The sequence below is a fragment of the Sitophilus oryzae genome, unplaced genomic scaffold (assembly GCF_002938485.1).
Source record: "Sitophilus oryzae breed Bouriz unplaced genomic scaffold, Soryzae_2.0 scaffold_1716_pilon_pilon, whole genome shotgun sequence".
NCBI classification, from domain to species: Eukaryota; Metazoa; Arthropoda; class Insecta; order Coleoptera; family Curculionidae; genus Sitophilus; species Sitophilus oryzae.
Window position 1 is genome coordinate 2,423,572 of NW_022146409.1, and position 24,249 is coordinate 2,447,820.

General features: G+C 32.5%; 2 protein-coding genes across 2 annotated transcripts in view; one reads left to right on the plus strand and one right to left on the minus strand.

Annotated features, from left to right (window-relative positions):
* LOC115881339 (spermine oxidase-like) overlaps positions 1-24,249 on the plus strand; it is a 102,897-nt gene that overhangs the window by 599 nt on the left and 78,049 nt on the right. The window lies entirely within an intron of this gene.
* Positions 566-24,227, minus strand: LOC115881341 (stAR-related lipid transfer protein 7, mitochondrial-like). Its single transcript, XM_030898786.1, has 6 exons — positions 23,702-24,227; positions 21,401-21,558; positions 18,230-18,505; positions 12,743-12,929; positions 8,949-9,287; positions 566-804 (listed from the first exon to the last, which is right to left on the minus strand). Exons 1-6 carry the CDS (start codon positions 24,108-24,110, stop codon positions 671-673), a joined length of 1,503 nt encoding a protein of 500 aa, XP_030754646.1. The 5' UTR covers positions 24,111-24,227; the 3' UTR covers positions 566-670.

Genomic DNA, 24,249 nt, shown 5'->3' on the forward strand with positions numbered 1-24,249 from the left:
AATGAACATAGATGACATTCCCCATATAAAAAGACAGCGATCTTCATTTCATAGGTAACGCCGTTTTTTTTTCGATCATATTTATTTTATACGAATGTCATCAACCGTCATTTCTTGACGCTTTTTTTTGTTCGGTCGTATTATTTGAATTTTAAATGCTACCTAATTTTAATAACTACTATACAGTATAGTTTCAGTTAAAAAAAAAATAATTTGACATTTTAGGGTTTTGAAAATGTAGAATGTAGACACTATAAAAATGCCCATACATCCGTAATACTGCCCAAATATTGTATACAAATATTTTGTGTTAAAATAAAACAATATGGAGCTTCCTATGAATACTGTGTCACCCTGTAGATACAGTTGAATCAAGATCAAGCATCTTTAGACCAAGAAGCAGAAAACTATCTACTCTTTGCAAAGACATTATGACTCTTTACTTAAAAAAATGCAGATAAATAATTCTTATAGAAAATTTGTAATTGCCAACTTGTGAAGCTACTTGATCAAACATTTTTGGATAGAATGATAGCATAGTATTCTAAAAGTAAAACAAATTCTGTAACAATTTTATAATCGATTTAATGTAACAACCTTAATATATTTACAGTCTTATTTAATTTAAATGACTACCGTTCGTTCTAGTTTTAGAAACTTAATAAATATGTCAAGTAAAATAATACAAAGGGTGTAAATACTTCCAAAATGTGCGGTTCTGGTTGGTGTTCTGTGAATTAGCTGTGCCAGGTAACTGTGACATTTCTTCGCTTACAGGTTGTTCAACCTTTTTTACTAAGGCACCTAAAACACCACATAATTAAACATAATCTAGATGTTAACGGTTAATTTCGTTTATAGCCCAGTCAAATAAGACAAATTGGTGGAAAAATAGAGTTTTGAAAATGGTTTTAACCAATTCCTCTAGACTATACTCTGTTTTTTTTTCTCAGGTAAGATTTCGACAGATAGTGACAGAAGAAAAGCAGATGACGTCCATACCAATCTATTTATTTTCCCAAAAAAAGTTTCTAATATTTTTTAAGTTAACTATGGATGGGTTTAAATATAAATCCGTCATGCGTCATCTCTTGTTGTTTTTAACCAGTTCTATTGGTTTATTTCAAAAATGACAGATCATATCTCAATTTTATTGGTTTGACGGAACGATGAACGACAAACGGACGCCGATGCGTCTGAACTCGCCTTTAAAATTTTGAGAGTTGTCAAAGTCTTACCAAATTATAGGTTATAATTTTGTGTCAACTTATGTCAAACACCCTGCGTTTTTTTCAAATCCCTGTGTTATTACGTGTGTTTTGTGTCTTTTGAAGTGAAGTGGAGAAAAAATCGAGGGAAAATTAACTGTAGACCCAGAGTACAGTTTATAGTTAATACTCGGTGCCCAGGCAGAAAGTCTTATACAGCAATAAAGTTACCATCAATAAAGTGTGTATACCATCTCGTCATAGATAAGTGCATCTCGTATATGGTACAAGAATCGTACTAAACATATTCTAAAAACTGGAGTAGCTGTTAAATAACGACAACATACGATAAGTAAATAATGGATTTTAGTAATGAAGAAAAATAATGTCAAAAGGTACTGGTTAAAAAAATTTAAATTAAAGTTAATCAACCTTTAAGCTTCATTCAGAACCTCGAAATCAGTGGAATAAATTAGTAGTTTCAATCAGCTGTAGAAGTTTGTTCACCTAATTTTAATGTAAGCATTCAGAACGCCATAATTAGTGGCAGTAATTTTCAATTATTGGAAAAAGTTATCAAACTTTTGACTTTCCCACTAATTATACTTCAAAATTTGCGAGGAATGTCATTTTGGCCTTTGATTATCACCCGTCAAGAAAAATTTTGGTTAGAAATCAAAAGTTTATTGTTTTATAAGCTAAATATTCTGCGCAGGCGGGTGACAGTAAACCGGAAAATTGGAAACAGTTGTGGCGCGGTTCTACCCAGGCAGAAAGCATGGCCTTCTAGACTGTCCTAGACAAAAATCTGAATATTTCTATATGATTTCTGCCAATTTCTGCTACGGAACATTTTTATGCACGTCGGCGTCCTGTTCTTTTGTCTTTTGTCTGTGTGTCAGCGTCAGCTCCGGAGGCCTCTGGCAAGGTCGGGCGCATGTCGGGCGCCATTTTAATTTTTGCCGTTTAGATTTGATTGGAAGTTTGTTTCTGATATTTCGGCTGAAATTTATAAGTACAAAGATGTTTTTTGACATAAATTTCCTTGTTAACACTTTAATATAGTATATATGATATTAATTACATGAAGAAAATAATGAAATCGACGTTTCTGCGTGTAGCAGGTATGGGTCATATTATAGGTAAAAATAGGTAATATATTAACTGTTTTTATATTTTTTTAGCTTTAAACCCAAGGATCTTGGGATATTCTTTGCCAAGGATTTTTCCGTATCTCTACTTTAAAGACTGATCGGTGATTTTGAGCAATTGAAAGCAAGTTACACAAGGTAAATTATGATTATTGAACTATTATTAGCCTACATTAATTTTCTACAAGATGAACAGAAATGCGTAGTTACATATCACATAGGTACCTATTATGTATTTTCATAGCAATAATGCTATAAATCTATGTATGTAGATTATTTTTAAAATACAAATGAGGTATTAGATGTATATGTATCATATTTTTATTCATTTTATTTTCATTCAAGTCCTGTTTGATTTAATTCACAAAAGTCTTATGTCGGTACCTATATTTATGTTTTTTACATATTTTTTTTGATTCCAGGTTTTGTGTGGGTTCCGGTTGCCTTTTTCCTGCTTCCAGTTATTTAGTTTTATGCCCGTGAAGCTGTGAAAACATTTATTTATCTTCAAGTTTCTGTAAGTCAATGCACTGTTACTTTACTAATTCACTTTAACACAGCATCTCTCATATTATTTAAATATTTGATATTGATACAGTAGTTTATTGGTTTATAGCTCTTTAGTTGTGTTGATTTGCATATTTACATTGTTCTAAATTCCAAATAAGTATTTTTGAGTAATTGTTGTATTATTTACTACTAGAAAGTGTAAAAAGTATATTAACCCTCATTTAAACCTCCTGAACAGCCTGCAATTAAAAACCGGAAACGGAAATAAATTTCATAAAATTGAAATTGTCATGTCTATGTCATGTCAAATGTCCCAGCCGCCATATCTGAAAATTAGTTACCCAGGCAGCCACGCTGTTTCCATAATTTAACATTGACTTGACACTTCTTGTATTTATTATTTTATGATTCTGCGTTCTCTATGGATACAACAGAATACCGCAAGCTGTTGCTAGGATATTTTATTAATTTTAATTGTTTTTTGAAACCACTAATTTATTCCACTAATTGGGAGGTTCTGAATGAAGCTTTCGGGAATGAAATTCGGCAAGTGTAATTATTAATAAAATAGTTTGTCTTATTTATGTTGTTTTATTTACTTCTGTGGAATATTACAAATTTGTATTTGTACATAAGTTATATTGATAAATATAATAAATGCGGGAAGTTTCTTGGAGCTTGAAAGTAAGAAATAGTTATTTTTTATACTTTTTGGTATATATGGTGTTTTGTTCTTGTTTGTTTTGTACTAACACATACCGTTTGTTTTAAATAAAATAACTCGATTAGATTTTTTCAGTTTTATACAGTTTTTTTTCACAATATTTTGAAGTAATCACTTGTCACTCAAATTTTAAGTATATTAATTTCCTGCTATGCGTTCCAATTGTACCAACATATTTCTTTGTAAAATAAAATAAACTACTTTGAAATTAAAATGACAGACACATCCATCACTGTCAAGGATCTTGTCGTTGGACAGACTATAGCTGGTGTCGAAAGACAGACGGTGAACTTGAGAAGTGGGGAGGGGTTAAATGTCATTTTTTTAGAGAAGGGTCTCATAAAAGTAATGATTTGGCGGTCGGTAGACCTTAAATTAGGTTAATGTCTCGATTACCGTGTTTTGATTGCTTTGGTTTCCTTTTTGTCTAAATTGAATGTTTTGTATCAAATTTTTATTATTAACAAATGTCAACCGCCAAGTTATTACTGCTTCGGGTCGCATGTCATTTTTTAACTTTTTCAGTTATATCCTTATCTCAGAAAATATGATACCTACGAAAAAATATACTATAGGCCTGGTTCATTTCAGTTGATTTCAAAAAATTCCGACCGCAGCGCACTTTACAGCAGAAATCAGAAATTATCAATAAATGGTACACGCCGCCGGCGCCGCCGTCATGTAGATCGCATTAAAATAATATTGAAATCGGGGTTTTGTCGTAATATTTAAGTTTTTTAGTTTTTTGCTAGTTCAGTTATTCAGACTATAAAACACTCAGGTACGACGTTTGTGTGATGTAACGCTGTTTCGGGTAGTAAAAAATAAGCGAAAAAGAATTCGAACTAGTCGTCTTGTTGTGTGGTGACAATTTCAAATGTTAATAAAATTGCACAAAAAAAAATGTTAACGCGAAAAAGAGAGCGTAATTAGGGCGTTGTTGGGTGCAATAACATTCAATAACTCAACCTTTCCCGGATATTCAACTCTCCCGAAACAACATTTTATAGCTTCATAGTTTCTCACACCGATTTGATGAAAAGCAAAAACTGATTCAAGCAGTTCGACGAAACAAGTGAGTAGACAAAGAGCTCGTTACATAATCAAAAAATTAAATAGACATATACTATGAAAGGATGAAATATAATTTGGAATATTAATGGTATACTTTTTTAATCAACAAGTGATTAAATGTTTTATGAACATCTTCTAAAATTATAATTATGTACTTTTAAAAAATGTCGTTATAGCCGAAATAGCTCCAACTATGCCCCACTAGCAAAACCGGTGATAAAACTATGCTCGCTACTCGCTACCGTAGTTGAACGCATCTATTTTTTTTTAACTGGAATAATAAATTATAATGCAAGTTAGACCTTCTGAAGATATCAAAATATTTACCTGTTTATTTTTTTTGTTTAGAATTTCCACGAATTATACTTTCTAACACTTATTTTAGAATAATTATACAGGGTGCTACAAATTCGAGGTACGAGCATTGGTAACTCGGTAACCGTAACAGATACGAACATGGTCAAATTAGGGCAAAGTTGCCGCTTTGGGATGTTCACCAAAATGCCATCAAAAAAGTTTTAAAAATTTCAAGGATTGCTGAGTTTTTTGGAAAAAACGGATATTTTTGAAAACCAATTTTATTTTTTCCTGTCGATACTTTTTAGAAAATCAAAAAACTAATTGCACATTCTCATAACTACTTTATTAGGGCTATCTGATAGGATTTTTAGATGTTCAAATTAGCTAATGATTTGTGAGATAGAGAGGCCAACTTAATTTTTTTAAATACGGACCTGCATTTTTTATTTCAAATTTTGAAAGAACTCGCTTTCCTGAGTACAATAATATGCCACACTTATTGTTTTTTTTTGTTTTGGAAATTTGGACACAATTTATTTAAACTAATTTCAAGCCAGGCTCTGTTTTTTTTTAATATTTAATATATTCATCGTTATAATATTGATAAGCTTTCAAACTTAACAGTGACGTGGGTTGAGTACAGAAAATCAAATGCAATAAAATAATAAAAAATAATATAAATAAAATGTAATATCGACAATCAAATCATTTCCCCAAAAGATGGATTGGAAATGGTAGGTATAAATTTGTGCAATAGGGAGGGTGGTAACCTTTTCCAACATGTAGACTATGTAAAGCATTAGAAACTAGTTTGTATAAGTTAATTTATTCATAATAACTACGATTAATATTATGCAAATTATTAGATCGTACACTGGGAATTTCAAATTCACAATAAGAAAAGTTAAAAATAATATATTTAAATTGCTGATCTGGATATATTATTTATTTGAATCTTTCAATTGGCTCAATTTTCCTTATTCAATGTTAATTAGCACTGATCAATATTGTTGCGATGAATATAATCAGATTAAATAATTTAAAAAACAGAGTCGAACTTAACATTTTTTTAAATAATAATTAAATAGTTTTGTTGCTGTTAAGGTATCCAAAACAAAAAAATATATAAAGTGTGGCACATCATTGTACTCAGGAGACTGAGTTCTTTCAAAATCTGAAATAAAAAATGCAGGTCCGTATTTAAAAAAATTAAGTTGGTTTCGTATTAAGTTGGTTTCGTATCTCACAAATTATGAGCTAGTTTGAAAATCTAAAAACACCATCAGATAGCTCTAATAAAGTGGCTATGAGAATGTGCAATTAGTTTTTTAATTTCCTAAAGAGTGTGGGCAGGAAAAAATAAAATTGATTTTCAAAAAAATCCGTTTTTTCTAAAAAACTCAGCAATCTTTGAAATTTTTAAAACTTTCTCGATGGCATCTTGGTGAACATCCTAAAGAGCAACTTTGCCCCAATTTAACCATGTTCGTATCTATTACGGTTACAGAGATAGCAATGCTCGTACCTCGAATTTGTAGCACCCTGTATACTAATTTTTTCGTTTACTCCTATTTGTATGTGTTCGTTATTTACGATATGCTCGGGCGTGGCAGCACCGGCGGAGAATGCATCAAGCCTATATAGAAAATTGAAGCTACTTTTTCAATAGAAGAAAATTCTCTAACCTTTTAAAGGTGCGTATTCATTATCCGAACGAACGAACGAACGAATGAAAGTGCGGTATATTTAGACGGGGACCAAACGCATGCGGCCGTTCGTTCGTTCGTTCGCTCGACCATCCGTTTCGAGTCGGTACATCAAAGGCGTTCGCCAACAAATGCCTCCGGTCTTCTCGTGCGGTTCTATCGTACGGTCCCCGTCCATACCACTAGCGAACATTCGTTCGCTCGTTCGTTCGTTCGTACGGATAATGAATACGCACCTTAAGAGTTACATGGTTGACAAAAGTAACATGATTTCCCATATTTTATTTTTAGCATTTAAAAACAAATTACTGTCTTAACCTGTAACATTAATAAGGGTGATATTAAGAGGCCTTTAAGTTATCTCACAAGTCTTCTTTGTATTATGATTTTTGTCATCCACTGGCCCCCGAGCGTTAGTGCACACAAACAATTAACACTAACAAGCAAGTGAGAAAAAATCAGTGCCCCCATGCCTGAATACGGCATAAAAACACAGCATTTTGGCGAAAAAGCCATACCGGTTCATGATATATGATATTGATCAAACAGTTGAAGATCTTTATCTTCGGTTGCAGTGGATTTTTCTAAAGGTGGGATTCCACCAAGCGCGCAAAATGTTCGAGATTTTTAGCAAACATTTTTAGTCTCAAAATTTGCTTGGTGGAGACGGTGCTCACGCGGTGTTTTGCAAACGTTTGCAATCATTTGTTTGTGTTCCGGTCGACGTCGGTACATCAAAGTGATTCGCTGTTTGTGCGCATTTAGTGGAGACGCTTTCACAGCATACGGTTCGAGTTTTTGATCAATTCTGTTTCCGTTTACAAGTGAACGTATTTTATTGAAAGGCAATAATAATAATCGAGGGACAATGAAAAATGTTTACCTATGTGTTCTCTTGCGTTTTTTATCATTCGGCTGTTTAATTAAGGCAGAAATTAATAAAAAAGCTGCGGCACTAACAATTTGTTTTCGTCTCGGAACCATTTTTTTTTGCGCGCAATCAAGTCGGATCGATGACAAATGTTCGCAAACTATTGTTTTTGATCCCAGTGGTGACAAAATGTTTTAATGTAATTGCGAACGTTTGAAAATAATTACGAACATTTGCAAACGTTTGCTGTAAATGCTTTTTTGGTGGATACACGGCTTAAGGCTAATCAGCACATTAGTCAGTAGCATTGGCTGAGGTAGTATTTGTAGATCTTGTTTCTTTAATACATTATGTACATAATGTAGGTTTTGATTTTTTTTGATTACTCAAAAATATGAAGTAAAAAAAACAACAGAAAGCCTTTATGTTAACAAATAACCTGGGCATTCAAGAGTAATTTATGTGAACGAATCGCGTTTAAAAATTTTAAAATCACAGTATATAGTAAAAGTGATAAATAAAAAATCATAATATTGTATTTGGTTACCACTACTTGAAAGAAAAACATGCAATGAAAAGAAATGCGTATTTCGGAAACAATAAGTCCGGGAGAAAAAAATGTACAGAATCATTTTTAGAGAATTTTGTCAGCTTATTTTTGTATGTAAAGTGTTTTTCTGTGGAAGTCATAGTTTCTGAGACATAAGTGAAGATATGAAGAAATTGACATCCCCCATCCCCCACCTGACTGTATAAAACAATTATCAAACTCAAGGAATTTCTTGCACCAATGGGCCTTTTTTTGACTAATTTGGGATATTAGTTTAATTTAGTCTTTTTAAGCTGGATTTATAAACACGGGAGTTGACATAAACATAATATCTTCGTAATATGGCATCGTAAGTAGTAGATTAAATTTCATAAAATAAAACCCAGAAAAGCTACAGTGGTTCTCAAAATTTAACCAAAAAACAATGTTTTTCTTAAGTTTTCAAAGTAAAATAACTCTGTTATTTTGGAGTTATTTTAAAAACGGTAAAGAGAAAATATGTTTCTTTTATCGGGATCTACCAGCCCTGAAAATATGTGCACTTATTTAAGACTCACTCTGTATAAACTGAAATAATAAAACAATAAGAGTAATTTTACAATGCATAGGCGCCGCCTCTTTTCTGTAGTTCACAAGACCGACAGGCGCTTACTCATTGGCTGCTGTTCCAACTACCGAACGTCGCGAAATGCCGATTAAACAGTGACCATTTCTAAACTACGTTGAAAATAAAAGTAAAACGAACTGCCAACGTTTCGACGAACTGACTTCATAAATGCGTGCGTTCTTGAACAGTTCTCAACTGAACTGCCGTGTTTATAAATCCAACTTTATTCAAAGAACTTTTTGAATACCTGATTTAATTATTTCTGATCTTTTAAATTCTAACAATTTTTCGTTGGCTTTCCTCTGGATATCTTCATACACCTGTAAGAGTACCAAGGACAACCTCTCATTCGAGCAATAATCTAACTTATTCTTTTCCTCTTCCTCTCTGCGTAGTCGCTCTTCTTCTTGCAGAGCCTGACATGCTTTACTTACACCTTTGTTTAAACAGTAGTCTTTGTACTTTTTACTTGCGTTTCTTAGTTTGGCCAGAAAATCTGGCATCGCCGATTTTGCCACCCACGTCGTCACGCTGGATGGAATATTGACGCCAGGGTTGTCAAAATATGTCAAACTGAATTCAATACCTAGAAAGAGAGAACGGTCTCAATTTCGAAGTGCTTTAGATCAGTCTAAAAAAACTGACTTCATATTGCAAATTACAAACAAAAAAAGGAAAAATTAAAAAAAGGACATTTAGAACACAGTTACCGATGGAAGATTAAATTGGCTATTCCTCTAACATTATAAAGAATATTTAGTTTTAATCATCGTCTAACATTATTAATTACAATATAGTAAAAAAATATATTTCCAAAACTTAAAATCGTAAACTGCAGGGTAATACGCAGTGACTAACTGTTTTGGCGGTCCGCCGTTTATAATCTACGTTAAACTATTTAAAAAATGGTCTAATTATTTATTATTTTTGAATGGATTTATATCAAACCATGTTATCATTATATATAAAAGTATTATTATCATTTCACTGAGATTTATGAAAAAAAGTTCTTTGCCTTGGGTACAGATACCGTAACCTTTTGGAAATAGCTCAAAACGAAACAAAATTGAACGAGAACTAGACAAACCGGAGTAGGTCAAGACAACTGGAAATAAACCGAAATGCGACAAAGTTGGGCGACGAAACGCGACCTTGACCTGCTTCGAAGAGTTCCCCGCATAGTGTGGAGCGTGTTTAAAACATATTATAACCCCTTCAACGAATTGGGGAATATTTCGACAAACGATATAAAAAAAGAAAAGACGATATACCTATGAATTATAATACCAGACACAACTGTCACTGTTAGATCCTCCTGTTGGGCAGACCATCTATATTTCAAATAATATAAAAATCATAGTTAAGCTTTTATGACATAGTATTATCTATTTGTTACATAATATTGATTTATTTCTTGTACCAATCATTGTGTAGTAATGAAGTATTTAAAACAAATAGAAGCGCAAAAAATGGCTTTCAATATACAAAACTAATTTTTAAAATTTAAAGAAAGCTTCCATTCTTCTCAATGAGACCTGGTTTAAATTAAAAGGAAGTATAAAAAATACTCAAAGTCCCGGTCTCAACCTTAATATTAAATTAACCTAATCTAACAGTGACACGTGTTTCGCTCATACGAGCATCATCAGACAAATACAATTAAAGTCAATCCACACACACGTTCACATTTTACATATTAAAAGAACACTAAACGTTGAGACCGAGACTTTGAGTCTTTTTTATACTCCCTTTTAATTAAAACTAATTTTATACATCAGAATATCTAGAAAATGTAGATAATAAGTTGGAGTAGAAAATTAATATTCTACGTGTAGAAAATACGGTAGAATATGTGGAATTATCTATCTACCCATCCCTGAATATGACAAATATTTTCAAAATAGTAAATACACACGTATCAGTTATATCTTGATTAACAAATTTTAATGGTCTATATTTTTAGTAATTGTTGACAACGCAGTGAAAATACGCTCCAACTTAGCATTCACGCCTAAGTTCTGCGAATGCTCAGTAGCGTATTCAGAGAGAAGAATAGGGTTATATGATAATCGTGTTCTAGAAAGAAATAAATAGAAAAATGCATGTGAAAGTCCCGTAAACAAAGTCGTGTGTAATATACATATGGTAATATCCACGAAGTTTACAAGATCTAAAGTTTAAACTCATGGTACAAAGAATACAAGGTATGATCGATAGCGGCTCCAATTTCGTTCAGTTCGCGCATACCACCTGTGACGTCACCAGGAAAATAATGAATAAATAAAAAATAAAGAAAGTTGACAGGAGATCTGCATTTTTTGGGGTTATGGCTCTGGTTATGGTTAAGAATTGTTTATTTTTAAGACTTTTAGTTCGTTTAATTTAATAATTACTAAAACCAGCAGTTCCAAAAATATATTTAAAAATAATAATTATCTATTAACATGGATTTGGACGATAGGTAAGAATACTGAATTTATTTCTATATTCGGTATAAAATTGTTTATTAGGTTTTTAGTTTGCGATGTTTATGGTAAATAATTTTCATTTTCATTGCCTCTGAATTCACATGAGGACAGAGTTGAGGATATCTATGGAAAAGTAACCACAAGAGGAATTGTTACATCATTTAAAAAATATTGGGAAGTTTATTGTTTCCCATCGAAAAGTAGAAAATGCCAATGCAGATGAACGTATTGTAATTGTGATAGAAGTAATTCTAAGGGTGAAGTTTATTATAATTAGTGGAAGTAATACCAAGGGTGAAGTTTATTATAATTAGTGACCTCTGCTTCTTTTTATATGTAGAAGTTTCTGGTTTTGAGAATAAATCGGTTGAACGACACCCAAAATTTAAAGGAAGTATTTGCATACCCAGAATATGCCCATCAAGGATTATATAGCTCAAATTTCCTTTAATGGTAGGCAATTATTCAATGCAAATTAACTTTTTAAGTGACTAAAATATTAAATAGTTTACAATATGGTATATCACTAAAAATATATTACTTTTAGGTACAATTAGGGCCCGATACATTTCAAAAAGTAGAATATTATTTTATATTAAATGAGGTATTGTACTAACAATCAATTTATATTAATAACGGAGATTAAAAATAACGGAATAAATAGTTCTTTTTTTTTTTATACTACAAAAATAAACTATAGAATACAACAGTATTTAAAAAATAAAATAAAAAAGTTATGTCCCGGCCGAGATTCGAACTCCGGTCTCTCGCTTCCTAGCCTGACTCCTTACGCACTGCTCCACAGTAACTTGCTTAGCGATAATTCAATGACGGTATATAAACAAAAAAACAGGTTTATAACAATATCTTGACGATTTGAACTGGCGCGCGGAGCGTGCTGACCAATAGCGCCTGTTATCACCTGTGACGTAGCGACCAACCTGCGCAATATCATACCTTGTATTCTTTGTACCATGGTTTAAACTAGTTAAACACAATAATATCACGGATTATAATATAATAGCTCCCGTATATAGCGTTTAACGCCTTGGGAGTAGCAAGGTACAGCTTGCTATACTAGAGCCGTTCGGTATACAAAGGAAGGTAATGTGGCTAGCACTACGCTTCAACCGCCTATTATTACCTCAGGATTGTGAATCCCAAGTACTCATTTAAGGCCGAGTCGACGATATTACGGATTATACAGATTATAAACTTATCGTCAAAAGCACTATTTTTAGTGGTTCCAATTTTCGAAGTCGCGCACTAGTTAGGTTACTAGTTTGTGCACAAGCACGCCTACTTATGGCCTCTAAAATTGTGCACAGCGCCTGATCGGCCTTGTGACCGGCCCAATTATTACGCTGTTCAAACGGGAGTTTATTTTTGCGCACAAGAAAATTTACTCGTTTGCTCATCGTCATAAAAAACAATTTTCGTACCACGAATTAGGGACAAGATTTTTATCTGTATACTTATAGGATACCTAATCTGTGATAATATTAACTAGTTTAAACGATTATTTATATATACATAAGTTATAGACACTAAAGCAGTATTATTTTATACATACCAGGTTGTTTGATGTCCGTATAAGGTTTAATGACCATACATGACCAGTATTCTTCAACTCTAAATTTATCTGGATATTTAGGAAATCGAGGATATTCCGTTGTTTTATTGATAATCATGAGCGTTTTTGAATCCTCAAAAACTTTGTACCTTCTGTTGAAAACGTAGTCTCTATTTACAAACAGTCTCTGAAATGATTTAAAGCTATGAAATAACTATTTTTTTTTGTCACAAATTTGCCTAACACCTAAAAGACTAAGATTGTATAAACACTAATAAACAGGTATAATCATCAGAGGTGGAACGAATCCTATGCATTGTAGAATTTTATTATTTTATTCATCTATTTTTTCATAATTATAGAATGTTTAGGAGGGTGGTTAATCACCACGACCTTACAGATCTATTGTACGTTCCTCTTTCTTGAGTTATAACGAGTTATAACTCATCATTTGAGAGTCAGGGCTCTCAAAAAAACTCAGGGCTTTGACAAAAGCCAGTATCTCAGACGGCTCCACAGAGGATAGCTCTCCATCTCTGACATCGGCTGTACCAAAATTTATGGCACGAACGGTTGTCGTCTCGGCGCACTCAGTGATGAGGTGTTCTGGTGTTTCCCCATTTTCCCCACAGAATCTACCGTCAGCTTCAATCTACCGAAGTGTTCGTTGAGGAGACAGCGTACTGTTAGAAACCCCGGGACAATCCGAAGATTGTTCTTACTTAAATCAAGGAAAATTTTTAATTTTTCTCGGTGGTAAGTGGTGAGAAATTTTTTGAGTGTCTTAGACCGTTGGAGGATTCCCATTCCAAGTTACAGATGGATTATACCAGGTGCATGAGTTCCGCTTTAAGTTGGTTTCCGCTTGAACGGTTCTGGGGCGCTATTCTGTACAATCGTCGGTATCGGTAAGTTACTGACAGCTATCGGTACGTATTTGTATATAGTAAAAATGTGTTAATTGTTGTTGTCATAGTTATCGATCGGCCCTATGGCAGAAGTCGCACATTTGTACCGACGAAAATCGGTATTTCTACCATGTTCTTGTTAACCCCACGGTAGAGATACCGATAGTCGTCGGTACAGATTTGCTATATGTCCTATTAATGACAGCTAAAACTATGACAACAACAATTAACACGACGCTCATTGGCCGCTATTCTGGGGCCCCCTGGGGCGTTATTCTGTACAATCGTCGGTATCGGTAAGTTACCGACAGCTATCGGTACGTACGGCCAATGAGCGTCGTGTTGATTGTTGTTGCCATAGTTACCGATCGGCCCTATGGCAGATATCGCAAATTTGTACCGACGACTCTCGGTAGTCTCGGTATCTCTACCGTGAGGTTAACAAAGGCACGGTAGAGATACCGTTTTTGATCGGTACAAATTTGCGATATCTGCCATAGGACCGATCGGTAACTATGACAACCAACAATTAACACATTTTTACTATATACAAATACGTACCGAGAGCTGTCGTAACTTACCGATACCGACGATTGTACAGAATAGCGCCCCTGGTCCAGTTAATGGAGTGTTTGCTCATTTTCTAGTTAGATCGTTTGCTTTTTCATTGCCTTCTATCCCTTGGTGAGTGGGCACCCAGAGTAGGACTTTTTCTTACATAATTACTGGTTTCAAACTTATTTGCAAACCCTGATGACGCTAGTAATATAGAATTTGGTATGTAGTCTGTCTAACGAGTTAATACTTGACGGTGACAGTTGTCCGTCATTTTAATTCATGGGTAAATCACTTTCTGTCATTTTAAGGGTGTCGTTTGTCAAAACCTTGCATGACTCGTTGGACAGACTTTATTGCCTAAAAAAACTAGCCAGAGACAAGACTAGTATAAGTGCAAATATTTCTCGGGGTAGTATATTTCGACCCCAGAAACACATCTATGAGTTTTTTTTGGCAAAGAAAAAATTTAAAATTTAGAATTTTTTGAAGAGTTTTGATTTTTAGCCGACCATACCAATAGGTATGGTTGTTACATATTTTAGTATGGGCGGCTGTAGTGCCTCCCGGCGCCATTTTTTTATTTTCAGTTAAAAAACATCGTCGTCAAAATATGTTTCAATACCGTTTGATAGAGAATTATCCCGTGGTCTAAAAGGAATTTTTAAGAATGTCAATTATAAACTTGTGTATAGTGCTAATAATAAATTACAACAATTATTAGGTAATCCAAAGGATAAAACACCTCCACTGGAAAGGTCGGGTATTTATGAAATTTCTTGTAAAGATTGTAATCAGAAATATGTTGGGCAAACTAGAAGATCAATATTAATTAGATTTAAGGAACATTTAGCTCAGATAAGATATGGTAGACCGGATAAATCTTGCGTTGCCGAAGATATTGTTGATAAAGGACATTGTATAGATCTTAATAATTTAAAATTAATTAAACAAGTCTCAAATTACAGGCAATTAGATGCATATGAAAGCATCAGAATTAATAAATGTAAAGATAGTATGAACAGAGACAGAGACAACGGTCCTATTCCTTCAAGTTCTTTGTTCGTACTACTCTAGTGACGGAAATCTAACTGTTACGCTCGATGGGCTCTGGCTCGGTTGGCTAGATCTTGCCACGCCCACTCGGTGCCCACTGAGCGAGTATATAAACGCTCAAATTGTAGATTGTAGTTTAGTTTATAATCATCTGCTGATGATGCTAACATGGTTAGCGAAACGCGCGTCCAGTGTAAAAGTGTTTTGGTGTATTGTGGTGATATAGTGTTTTATTTTGCTAAAAAACATAACATCTTGATAATATTGCAACATAGGTAGTAGATCAAATTTACAAGAAAAAAAAACAGAAAATATCCAGTGGTTCTCAAATCTGTATATTGACTATATCTTCCGCATGATCGTAACCTGGAATGGGAATGATCCAACGGTCTAAGACACTCAGAAGAAATGTCTCAGAACTTAAGACAGAGAAAAATCAAAGATTTTCCTTGATTTAAGTAAGAACAATCTTACAACTGTAACGGGGTTTCTAACAGAAACTGTCTCCTCAATAAAACATCTCAGTAGACTGAAGCTAAGAAACAACGGCGAATGCAGATTCTGTGGGAGAAAATGCGCCGAGACGACAACCATGTAACTTTGGAACGACCAATATCGGAGACGGAAAATATATTTTTTTCAGGGTTTTACTAATCATACAGTCTCAGAGCTTTGACAAAGCCCTGTAAAAAACCTTATCATAGTTTTTATATAACCGATAACTGAAATCTGAATTTGGTATTTAATTAATAACGATAAATAAATAAATAACATCCTCCTTATCATTACAAGGAAAAAGCAATATTATGTTAGCAATTAGCACTATCTATTACTACTAATATTTTTGAAGGTCAAATGATACCAAAACTGTTAGATATTGTATTTTTTAAATAAGCAATTTATTTCATATGCACTACTTTTCCTTTTTTTAGATTAGATAGAACGAAGATGTCCGAAGTTAAAAATTAAGATCTTTTTGTACCTACGATTTTGCAAATTTATTTGAGGTTTAGATATTGATTACAGAACGTCTATATGTTCTGTAACTACGGGGCATCCGTAAGGAGGGAAACGATATTCTCTGCTACCGTTTAATCGATGTTTCTCGTAAAAAATTAGACGACGCTTCTATCAATAAAAATTCAACAAATTTGCAAGTAGCCAATGAAATGAGTGGGCGGAGTGTTTCATGCAGACTCTCTACCGCTTTTATACAGGGTGTTTCAGAAAACATGTGCCATCTCTCGTGGGGAGATTCCTCACATAAAAATAAGATTTATTTTTCATATCAACTTAGGTCTTATCAACTTATTGTATTCATATCAACTTATTGTAGGTAAATTAAATAAAAATAATTGTTATAAATTTTAATAAAGTCCATAAACTAATGTCGATTTTGAAAATAGCTACTAATATCACTAGAAAATTGCCAAGGCGACACCAGCCATATTGATTACAATTTTATTGAAAAATCGCTTTTTATTCAAAATCTGAGCCAGATAGGTATAGGAAACCCTAATATAGTTTGAAAGAGCATTTAAATCTGCTTCGACTTATTTAAAAAAATGCATAGTGTTGCATTTAAAATAACGAAGTTTTTATGTAAAATAAATATTTAAAATAGACCAGCAATTTTTGATACCCCTGTATACATTTAAGGAAGCAATCAAAATTTTTAGTAAAGTTTATTTCTCTGGCGTGAAAGTCAGGCACATGAATTAATTCTGAAAAGTAATGTACAAAGTGTTGACAAACTTTTTTATTATAGCATGTATATGTAAATATGTTTAAATATCTCAAAAACCAAAGCTTTAAAACATATCATATCAAAAACCCTTATAATAAATGCCCTTTTTTGGGCCCATGAATACAAAAATGAAATAAAATACCGGGTGTTCCATAAGAAAAAATATAACTTTGATATGGATCTTACTTTTGAAACACCCTGTATATTTCAAAATTATTTTAAAATGTGCCCACATTACCTCCCCACATATACCCATAAAATATTTTGTTTCTATATCATTCCGTTTTCGTATAACCAACCGATGCGAATGAGGTGCGCCACCCCCGATATATTTTACATAACTTATTATTAATTATTACTACTATTAGTCCAAACTTCAGCAATTAATAATGGTATTTAAAATAATTACAAAAAAAACTATTTTAAAAGGTTTAACATCCAGTAACTCTAAAACTATGCATTTCCATACCTATGTTTATAAACCTTTTTTATATTTTTTGATTCAATGAGTACTTATTTAAAACTTTCGCAATTTAATAATATTACATTTTTTTAAAGGTTGCTGTTAGTAGACTTGGATCCAGGCAAATTAATAAAATTGCGTTTATCTCATCAAGAAGACCGAAATCGGCAAAATATCAAGAGACAACTATTAATCGGCATATCGGCATTAAACTGCTTACATTATTTCACTAACAAGAGAAAAAAGTTTGTGGCGTACATGCTTTTTTTAGAAAACTTTTAGAAATATTCCACACGTCGTCCCTGGTGAATATGTCGACACTTTTTAGCTTTAAAATATGTGGCATTTGTAGTAACTTTTACCCTGAAAATTTTATTCGAAACGCTAAAAGTCCTTGGAAGAAAATTATAATAAATCGAAAAAATATTAAAACTTTGACACCTTGTAGCTACAAAACAAAGCAGAATCGGACCTATGTTAATATGAAAAATAAATTTTATTTCTTTCCACATGAGATGGCACATGTTTTTTGAAATACCCTGTATAGGTAACAATTTATAAAATATATTGCTGTTTATTTAAATGCTTTTTATCCGCATTCTTTTCATAGACACAGATCCAGTTGATGTACTTTACCTAATATACCTCTCTAACAATAATAATTTTTTATTAAAACCTGGTAATATTTTTTTTTCTCTATTTTACCGTTATTCTGCGATAAAACTCTTCCATGCATATGGTTCCACTGCAAAACTTACCGGCCATTGCATTTCCCAATATAAAATATCACTGTCTGATCCTGTATCCCTTTCCCCAACTTCTAACTGTATCGCTGTCGTGTCCCATTCCTTACGATAATCCGTGTCGACTTGAACTTGTAAAAAATCCTCTGCAGTTACATCGTGATATGAACCATACACTTTATATTCGAATAAGCCATTTCCATAAGGACGTTTCCAGACAAGCAGGTCATCTTTCGCTATAAATGGTACCCAGTCATCGTAAGTGTTGCTAGTAAGACTTCCAGTACTGCTCTATAATTATAAGTAACAATAAAAAAAACAAATTAAATTAATACAATACTAATGTTGCCCCAATAAAAAAGAGTTGAAGATGGTTGAAATTATCATGATGTATGTACCTATTGTTATAAACTGTGTTTCATAAAAATCGGTTTAGTAGAAGTAGTTTGATTTTAATTTTCCCTCTACACTATGCGTGAAACAGCTCGAAGTAGGTCATTGTTCGTTTCCTTGTTTTGTCTCGGCTTATTTTCATTTCATAAAACGCTAATTGCGGAGAAGGGCGTGGGGCAGTGGCGGCTCGTCAGGGTAGGCAAGGTAGGCGGCGCCTACCCTAAGATTTTGGCAGAATTTAAGCGGTTTATTACATTACATTATTTACTATTGATGTTGCCAATACATAAAAATACTGTTAATACACGGAAGTGTGTTTTAATAATCAATATTATTTTAATATTTGTGGTCTTGTAGATTAAAATATTCACTACAGCTGGGTACGCTGACTGTGCCGCTGCGTTAGAAAACAAAATAATTTTGACCGTTGCAGTGCCTTTGTTCGGCGATTTCTACATCGCCTACTATCAGAGTCGATGTACGACGTACGACAGTCTTCTGTCTCTATCTAGCTCATCGTGCGGTAGCGACACAACGTAAGTCGGAGTTGTATCGTATTAAGGCGGGGCTTAGACGAAATTTCCGGTCGCCTTCGCATGAAGTCGTGGAGGCTCGGTAGGCTTAGAACTTAAGGGGATATTCCCGATATTTCATTCACACATTTCGTTAAGGGGATATTTCATATGATTCATTACACGTAGCATTTAAAACTTTTATATGAAAATTCAAAAAACGTTTAAGCAAATTGGAAACATTTTTCGAGCTTATCCGAGATTATTAAAAATGATATAACCGATTGTATTTCAGAACACGCCACAGAAATAGAAGAATCCGAAATAAAAAAGCGCGTTATTTTATTCGGTGCAAGGAGACGATACAACAGAAATTACAGGAAAGTGACAAAAGTCTCAGTGTGCTATTTCAATTTTGCGAATTTTATTTTATGAAATATTAGATAACATTGTTATATACATTTAGAAATAAGGTTTGCAGATAGGTTGGGGGTACAACTTGGGGAAAATAGACACAACTAAAATTTTGTCGCCTACCCAGTCACACGGGTCACGAGCCGTAACTGGCGTATCCTGTTATCTCGTTCAATTTCTTTTTGTTTCGAACTGTTTCCACGTCGTATCGGTACTTAAACCCGAGTCAAAGAACTTTTTTCATAAATCTCAGTGAAATAAGTAAACCTACACGTGTCTAAAAAATATTTGTTGTTAACAATATTACTTTAATTACATCTTGTTATGTTGATATATTCCACAAGATTAACATTTGAACACGAGTTTATAATATGTATAGGAGATATTTAAGAATAAAACTTTTCACTTAATATAAGAATATAATTACAATATTTTTATTATTAATTTGTTTATATTAATTATTCATTATAATAAATACTATTATTATTTATTAGAATGAATAATTAATATACAAAATTGTAAATATTATGGTTGTTTACGGCCTTAATTTATTAATATATCTGTACTATTGCTTGATGAGCAACATCATCAATATGTCGAGCTGATTAGAAAAAATGATTGACTGACCAATGTCAACACGGACATTTTTTAAAAGCAATGGTCTTTTATTGTGTTTAAGAGAAAACTGTAAACGATAATTTTGTTAGTACCCACCATGGTTTGATATAAATCCATTCAAAAATAAGAAATAATTAGACGATTTTTTAAATAGTTTTGTATATATTTTCTTCATGGGGCGCAACATCTGGATTATAAGCCAATAAATAACGCACCGCTAGTTAGTCACTATCGCCACCCTGCCCTACAGTTTTACGATTTTAAGTTTTGGAAATACATATATTTTTTTTACTAGTTGTAGTTAATAATAATAGACAATAATTAAAACTAAATATTCTTGTGTAACCTTACAGGAATAGCCAATTTAATCTACTCTCGGTATATGTTTCATGGTGATATACATGACCACCTAACTCGCAATCGCGATAATATACTCCCTGATTTTCACACTTTCAAGGACCAGGAGAGGAACTGACTACCATGGTATAAAATTTCTGGGCGTACTTCCATTACACATTAGAGAAGCTGATGCAAAACAATTTTGTACAAAAATTAAGGGCTATTTATTACAAAAGTCCTTTTATTCAATTGAGGAATACCTTAATAATAGCTTTGATGACCTATTGTGACTGTGCGACTCTTACCTGTTTTGTTGACATATCTATATTATATTTTATCTTTTTATTACTTTACACTTATTCTGTTACTTAGCTTTAGTTTGATAACAATGTTTGTGTAACTGTATGTATTAGTAAATTTATTCTGGATCATTTTAAGCTTAATGTTTTCTGTTAGTTGTCAAATTTTCATATGTTATCATTTTTTCATTTATCTGTTGGTTGTCAATCTATAAATTTTTGTTGCAATAAGCATGGGTGATTGAACCTGTATTTATTTTAATTTTTTGACGTGTAAGAGCATTATTTGTATTATTACCAGTAAATATCTATCTATCTATCTATCTATGTTTTTTAAATGCACTATTTTTCATATTAGTTTAGTATAGTGGTATTCCATTATACTCCATTACAAACTAACGATATTTATTTGTACTCCATGTTTACTTATGTTTCTGAAGCCTGATCTGAACAAAGTTTGATCTTGAATAATTCGCGAAGTAGTACGAAGAATGTAGTCACCTACAAAAGTTTTGTCGATTTCATGGAAACATTTCGCGAATAGTGTAGAGACCGTTTTACATGTAAACAGTACAAGTTAGTCCAAAGTTTGTAAAAAACTTATTTCTTACTTTCGATTTAATACTGGTTGAACTACTACTGTTAGACTTTCCATCTGGAGAATTCATTGTATTTTCTTTCAGAACTTCAATATAATCAAGGTCATCTAAATGTTTCTCAAACTCTTCGTCTCTTATTCTATTATCTTCCCAGTTGAAGAGTGATATACCTACATAAAAAAAGATAAATACAATACAAAAAAAATATAGATGATAATTCCATTTTTAAGAACAAAGAGTTGCCTTCGTATCTTCGTATAGCGGGTGTTTCTCAAAAGTGGCTCACCCCTATAAATTTTTTATTTTTTTTTAGATAAAAAACGAGATTTGGTATGTTAGTAATGACATAAATTAGGATTGTTTGATGTATTCAATTCTTTTCAGTCACTTCCTGTTTCACCAGAAATGACTATAACTTTTGGTGTTTAAATGACACTCTGAATAGAATGGCATATAACATGTCAATTTTTGACATTTTTGCTCAAAACAAATGGTAGTTTAAATTTCAATCTAGAGTGCCATAACTTTCTTAAACACTAATTTTTAATCAAGGACCCTTGGAAAAATTTATTTTATCGTCTGTTTTTCGTGTCTTGTCCTGCCTGTTTAAAAAATACCCAAATCGTATTTTTAATCATACCTTAATTTTTTCAAGGGTGGCTCATTAGCATATTTGGGAAAAGCATTTTTTGATGAATAATTCGATACCACACACTTGGTATTTCGAGTCAAATTGTTGTTATAAACCAATTCAAATAATTACAATTAATTGAATTATTAATTACAATTTCAAATAAACTATTCTATTCAGAGTGTAATTTTCTATTGAATAAACTAAAAAAATACTGAGGGTACCTATCATTTAAAAAGTAAAAGTTGTCATTTTCGGTGTAAGCGGAAGTGACCTAAAACAACTGTATACGTCAATCAATACTGACTTATATTGTATACTAACTAACCAAATTTCATTTTTTTTATCTGAAAGAAGAAAAAAGTTATAGGGGTGAGCCACTTTTGAGAAACACCCGGTATGTAACATTTTTTCATTGCTCTTTTCTCAACAAACTTATTTGAATATGTAAATGATAGTCAGGAAGCAATTTCATTTTTTCAATATGTTTTCATAAAAAAATACAAAATTAATTGCTTGTACAGGGTGAACAAAAATCACAATACATACCTATTATTGATTTTAATAAAAAATATTACACCACAGGGATGACATTAGGTGCATGGATGCCTATACTAGTCACTGATGTATTTAGGTAAAATTATAATTTGGATTTGTCATATTCAGTGTTCAAACAGTTTAAAACTCTTTTATTTGACAATAATTTTTTATCCCTCAATTCCATCAAACAAAAAAAAATCTAGTGCAGTGGAGTCAGTATAGATCTTTCTTATCTCTAGGTGCACAATTTGATCATATAGTACTTAACAAGAAAAAAAATTAGGCTGTAGTGCTATTTTTGCTTATATTCTTTTACTTGGTAAATATGATTATGCAAATTAATATTGAATAACTAGGTATACAATTACAAGAAGTTAACAAAGTCATGTATAACTTTGTAGAGAAATACCAAACCAAATTATTTTATATAAAAATCTTTATTATTTAAAAAGCAATTGCCTGCCTCGCACTTATTCCCTGTACAGGGTGCTACTGGTATACTCAGGGAGATATACTTTAATTTTGGTTCAGAATAAACAAATGGCTTTGTAGGGAAACTCTAAAGAGTTTCATAAAGAATGGGATATGAGAATTAAAAAAGAATGTCCTCTTTTAACTTTTAGAAAGTTTTAAGATTTTTTTATAACCTATATTTATATTAATTACTTGATGGAAATGTTTATATTTAGCGCAATAATAATAAACTGTATTGTAGCTACTTTATAATAAACACTAGTCTATATGACACGTTCTAAAAATAGTAAGACGTAAAATAAATGTTAATATTTTGATCTATTTTTACAATTACTGTAATATGCTTTGTACTCTAGCAGATGCAGAGGTCATAAAAATAAACTACCTACTTATGAAAACACTCAAGTGTTAATATCCATAAGAGAAAAAAACTAGTTAATGTTTATCAAAATGCTTGTTAGTGCTTTAAAGATAAATTATTAACTAACTATCTTCAAACCCTGAAACATGCTATTTCATTTCCACAGTTAAATAATTACACAATTACAGATCAATAATGAAACAACTTAATCTAATTTTGATTACATCACTGTGATATTATAAAGTGGGTACCTACAGCTTTATTCTATAGTTTAAGAAAATTGTCTAAACAGTGTAAATGACCATACCTGTAGCACCTATTATAAATTCTCTCCCATTACGAGTGAAACTAATTCTTAACCTCCTCACAAGTTCTTTCAGAGCTCTTTCTTCCCACAACCTCGAATATAAACTAAACATTTGTTGCCCTCTTCTTACCCTTTGAGCAATAACACACTCAAACTGTCTTATCCACATCTTGAAAGTCTTTTCCGAATTCGATTTCCTGAACAGATTTTCCTTCAGAACTTTTGCTTTGTCAATTATGCTGCTCAGTTTATCTTTCAAGTCCTTTACGTCTTTCCATTTAGAGAATTGCCGTCGCATTACAGTCCCTTTGGCAAAAGTGAAACCCTCTATGCACTTTTCCGCTAGTGCTCCCTTCATGTTGGGAGTTCCGAGGGGGCTCAAATTTTGTGATAATTTTCGAGCGTACATGATTTGATAACGCCACAATGTCTTTTTAAACACTAATCGATGATTTTTACTGAAATGATACCGAAATGAATGCTGAAAACTGATTAGAAGAGAACAAATTATGTTGTAAACATGTCTATATCTGGACTGGAATTTTGAC

Bases quoted from the DNA above. Each gene is read 5' to 3' on its own strand.
- LOC115881341 (XM_030898786.1), bottom strand. From the start codon at position 24,110: ATGTACGCTCGAAAATTATCACAAAATTTGAGCCCCCTCGGAACTCCC. The intron at 18,506-21,400 runs GTAAGAAATAAG...TTATAATTATAG, and splicing joins CAACCAGTATTAAATCGAAA to AGCAGTACTGGAAGTCTTAC. The intron at 12,930-18,229 runs GTAAGTTTTGCA...AAATCATTTCAG, and splicing joins ATTGGGAAATGCAATGGCCG to AGACTGTTTGTAAATAGAGA.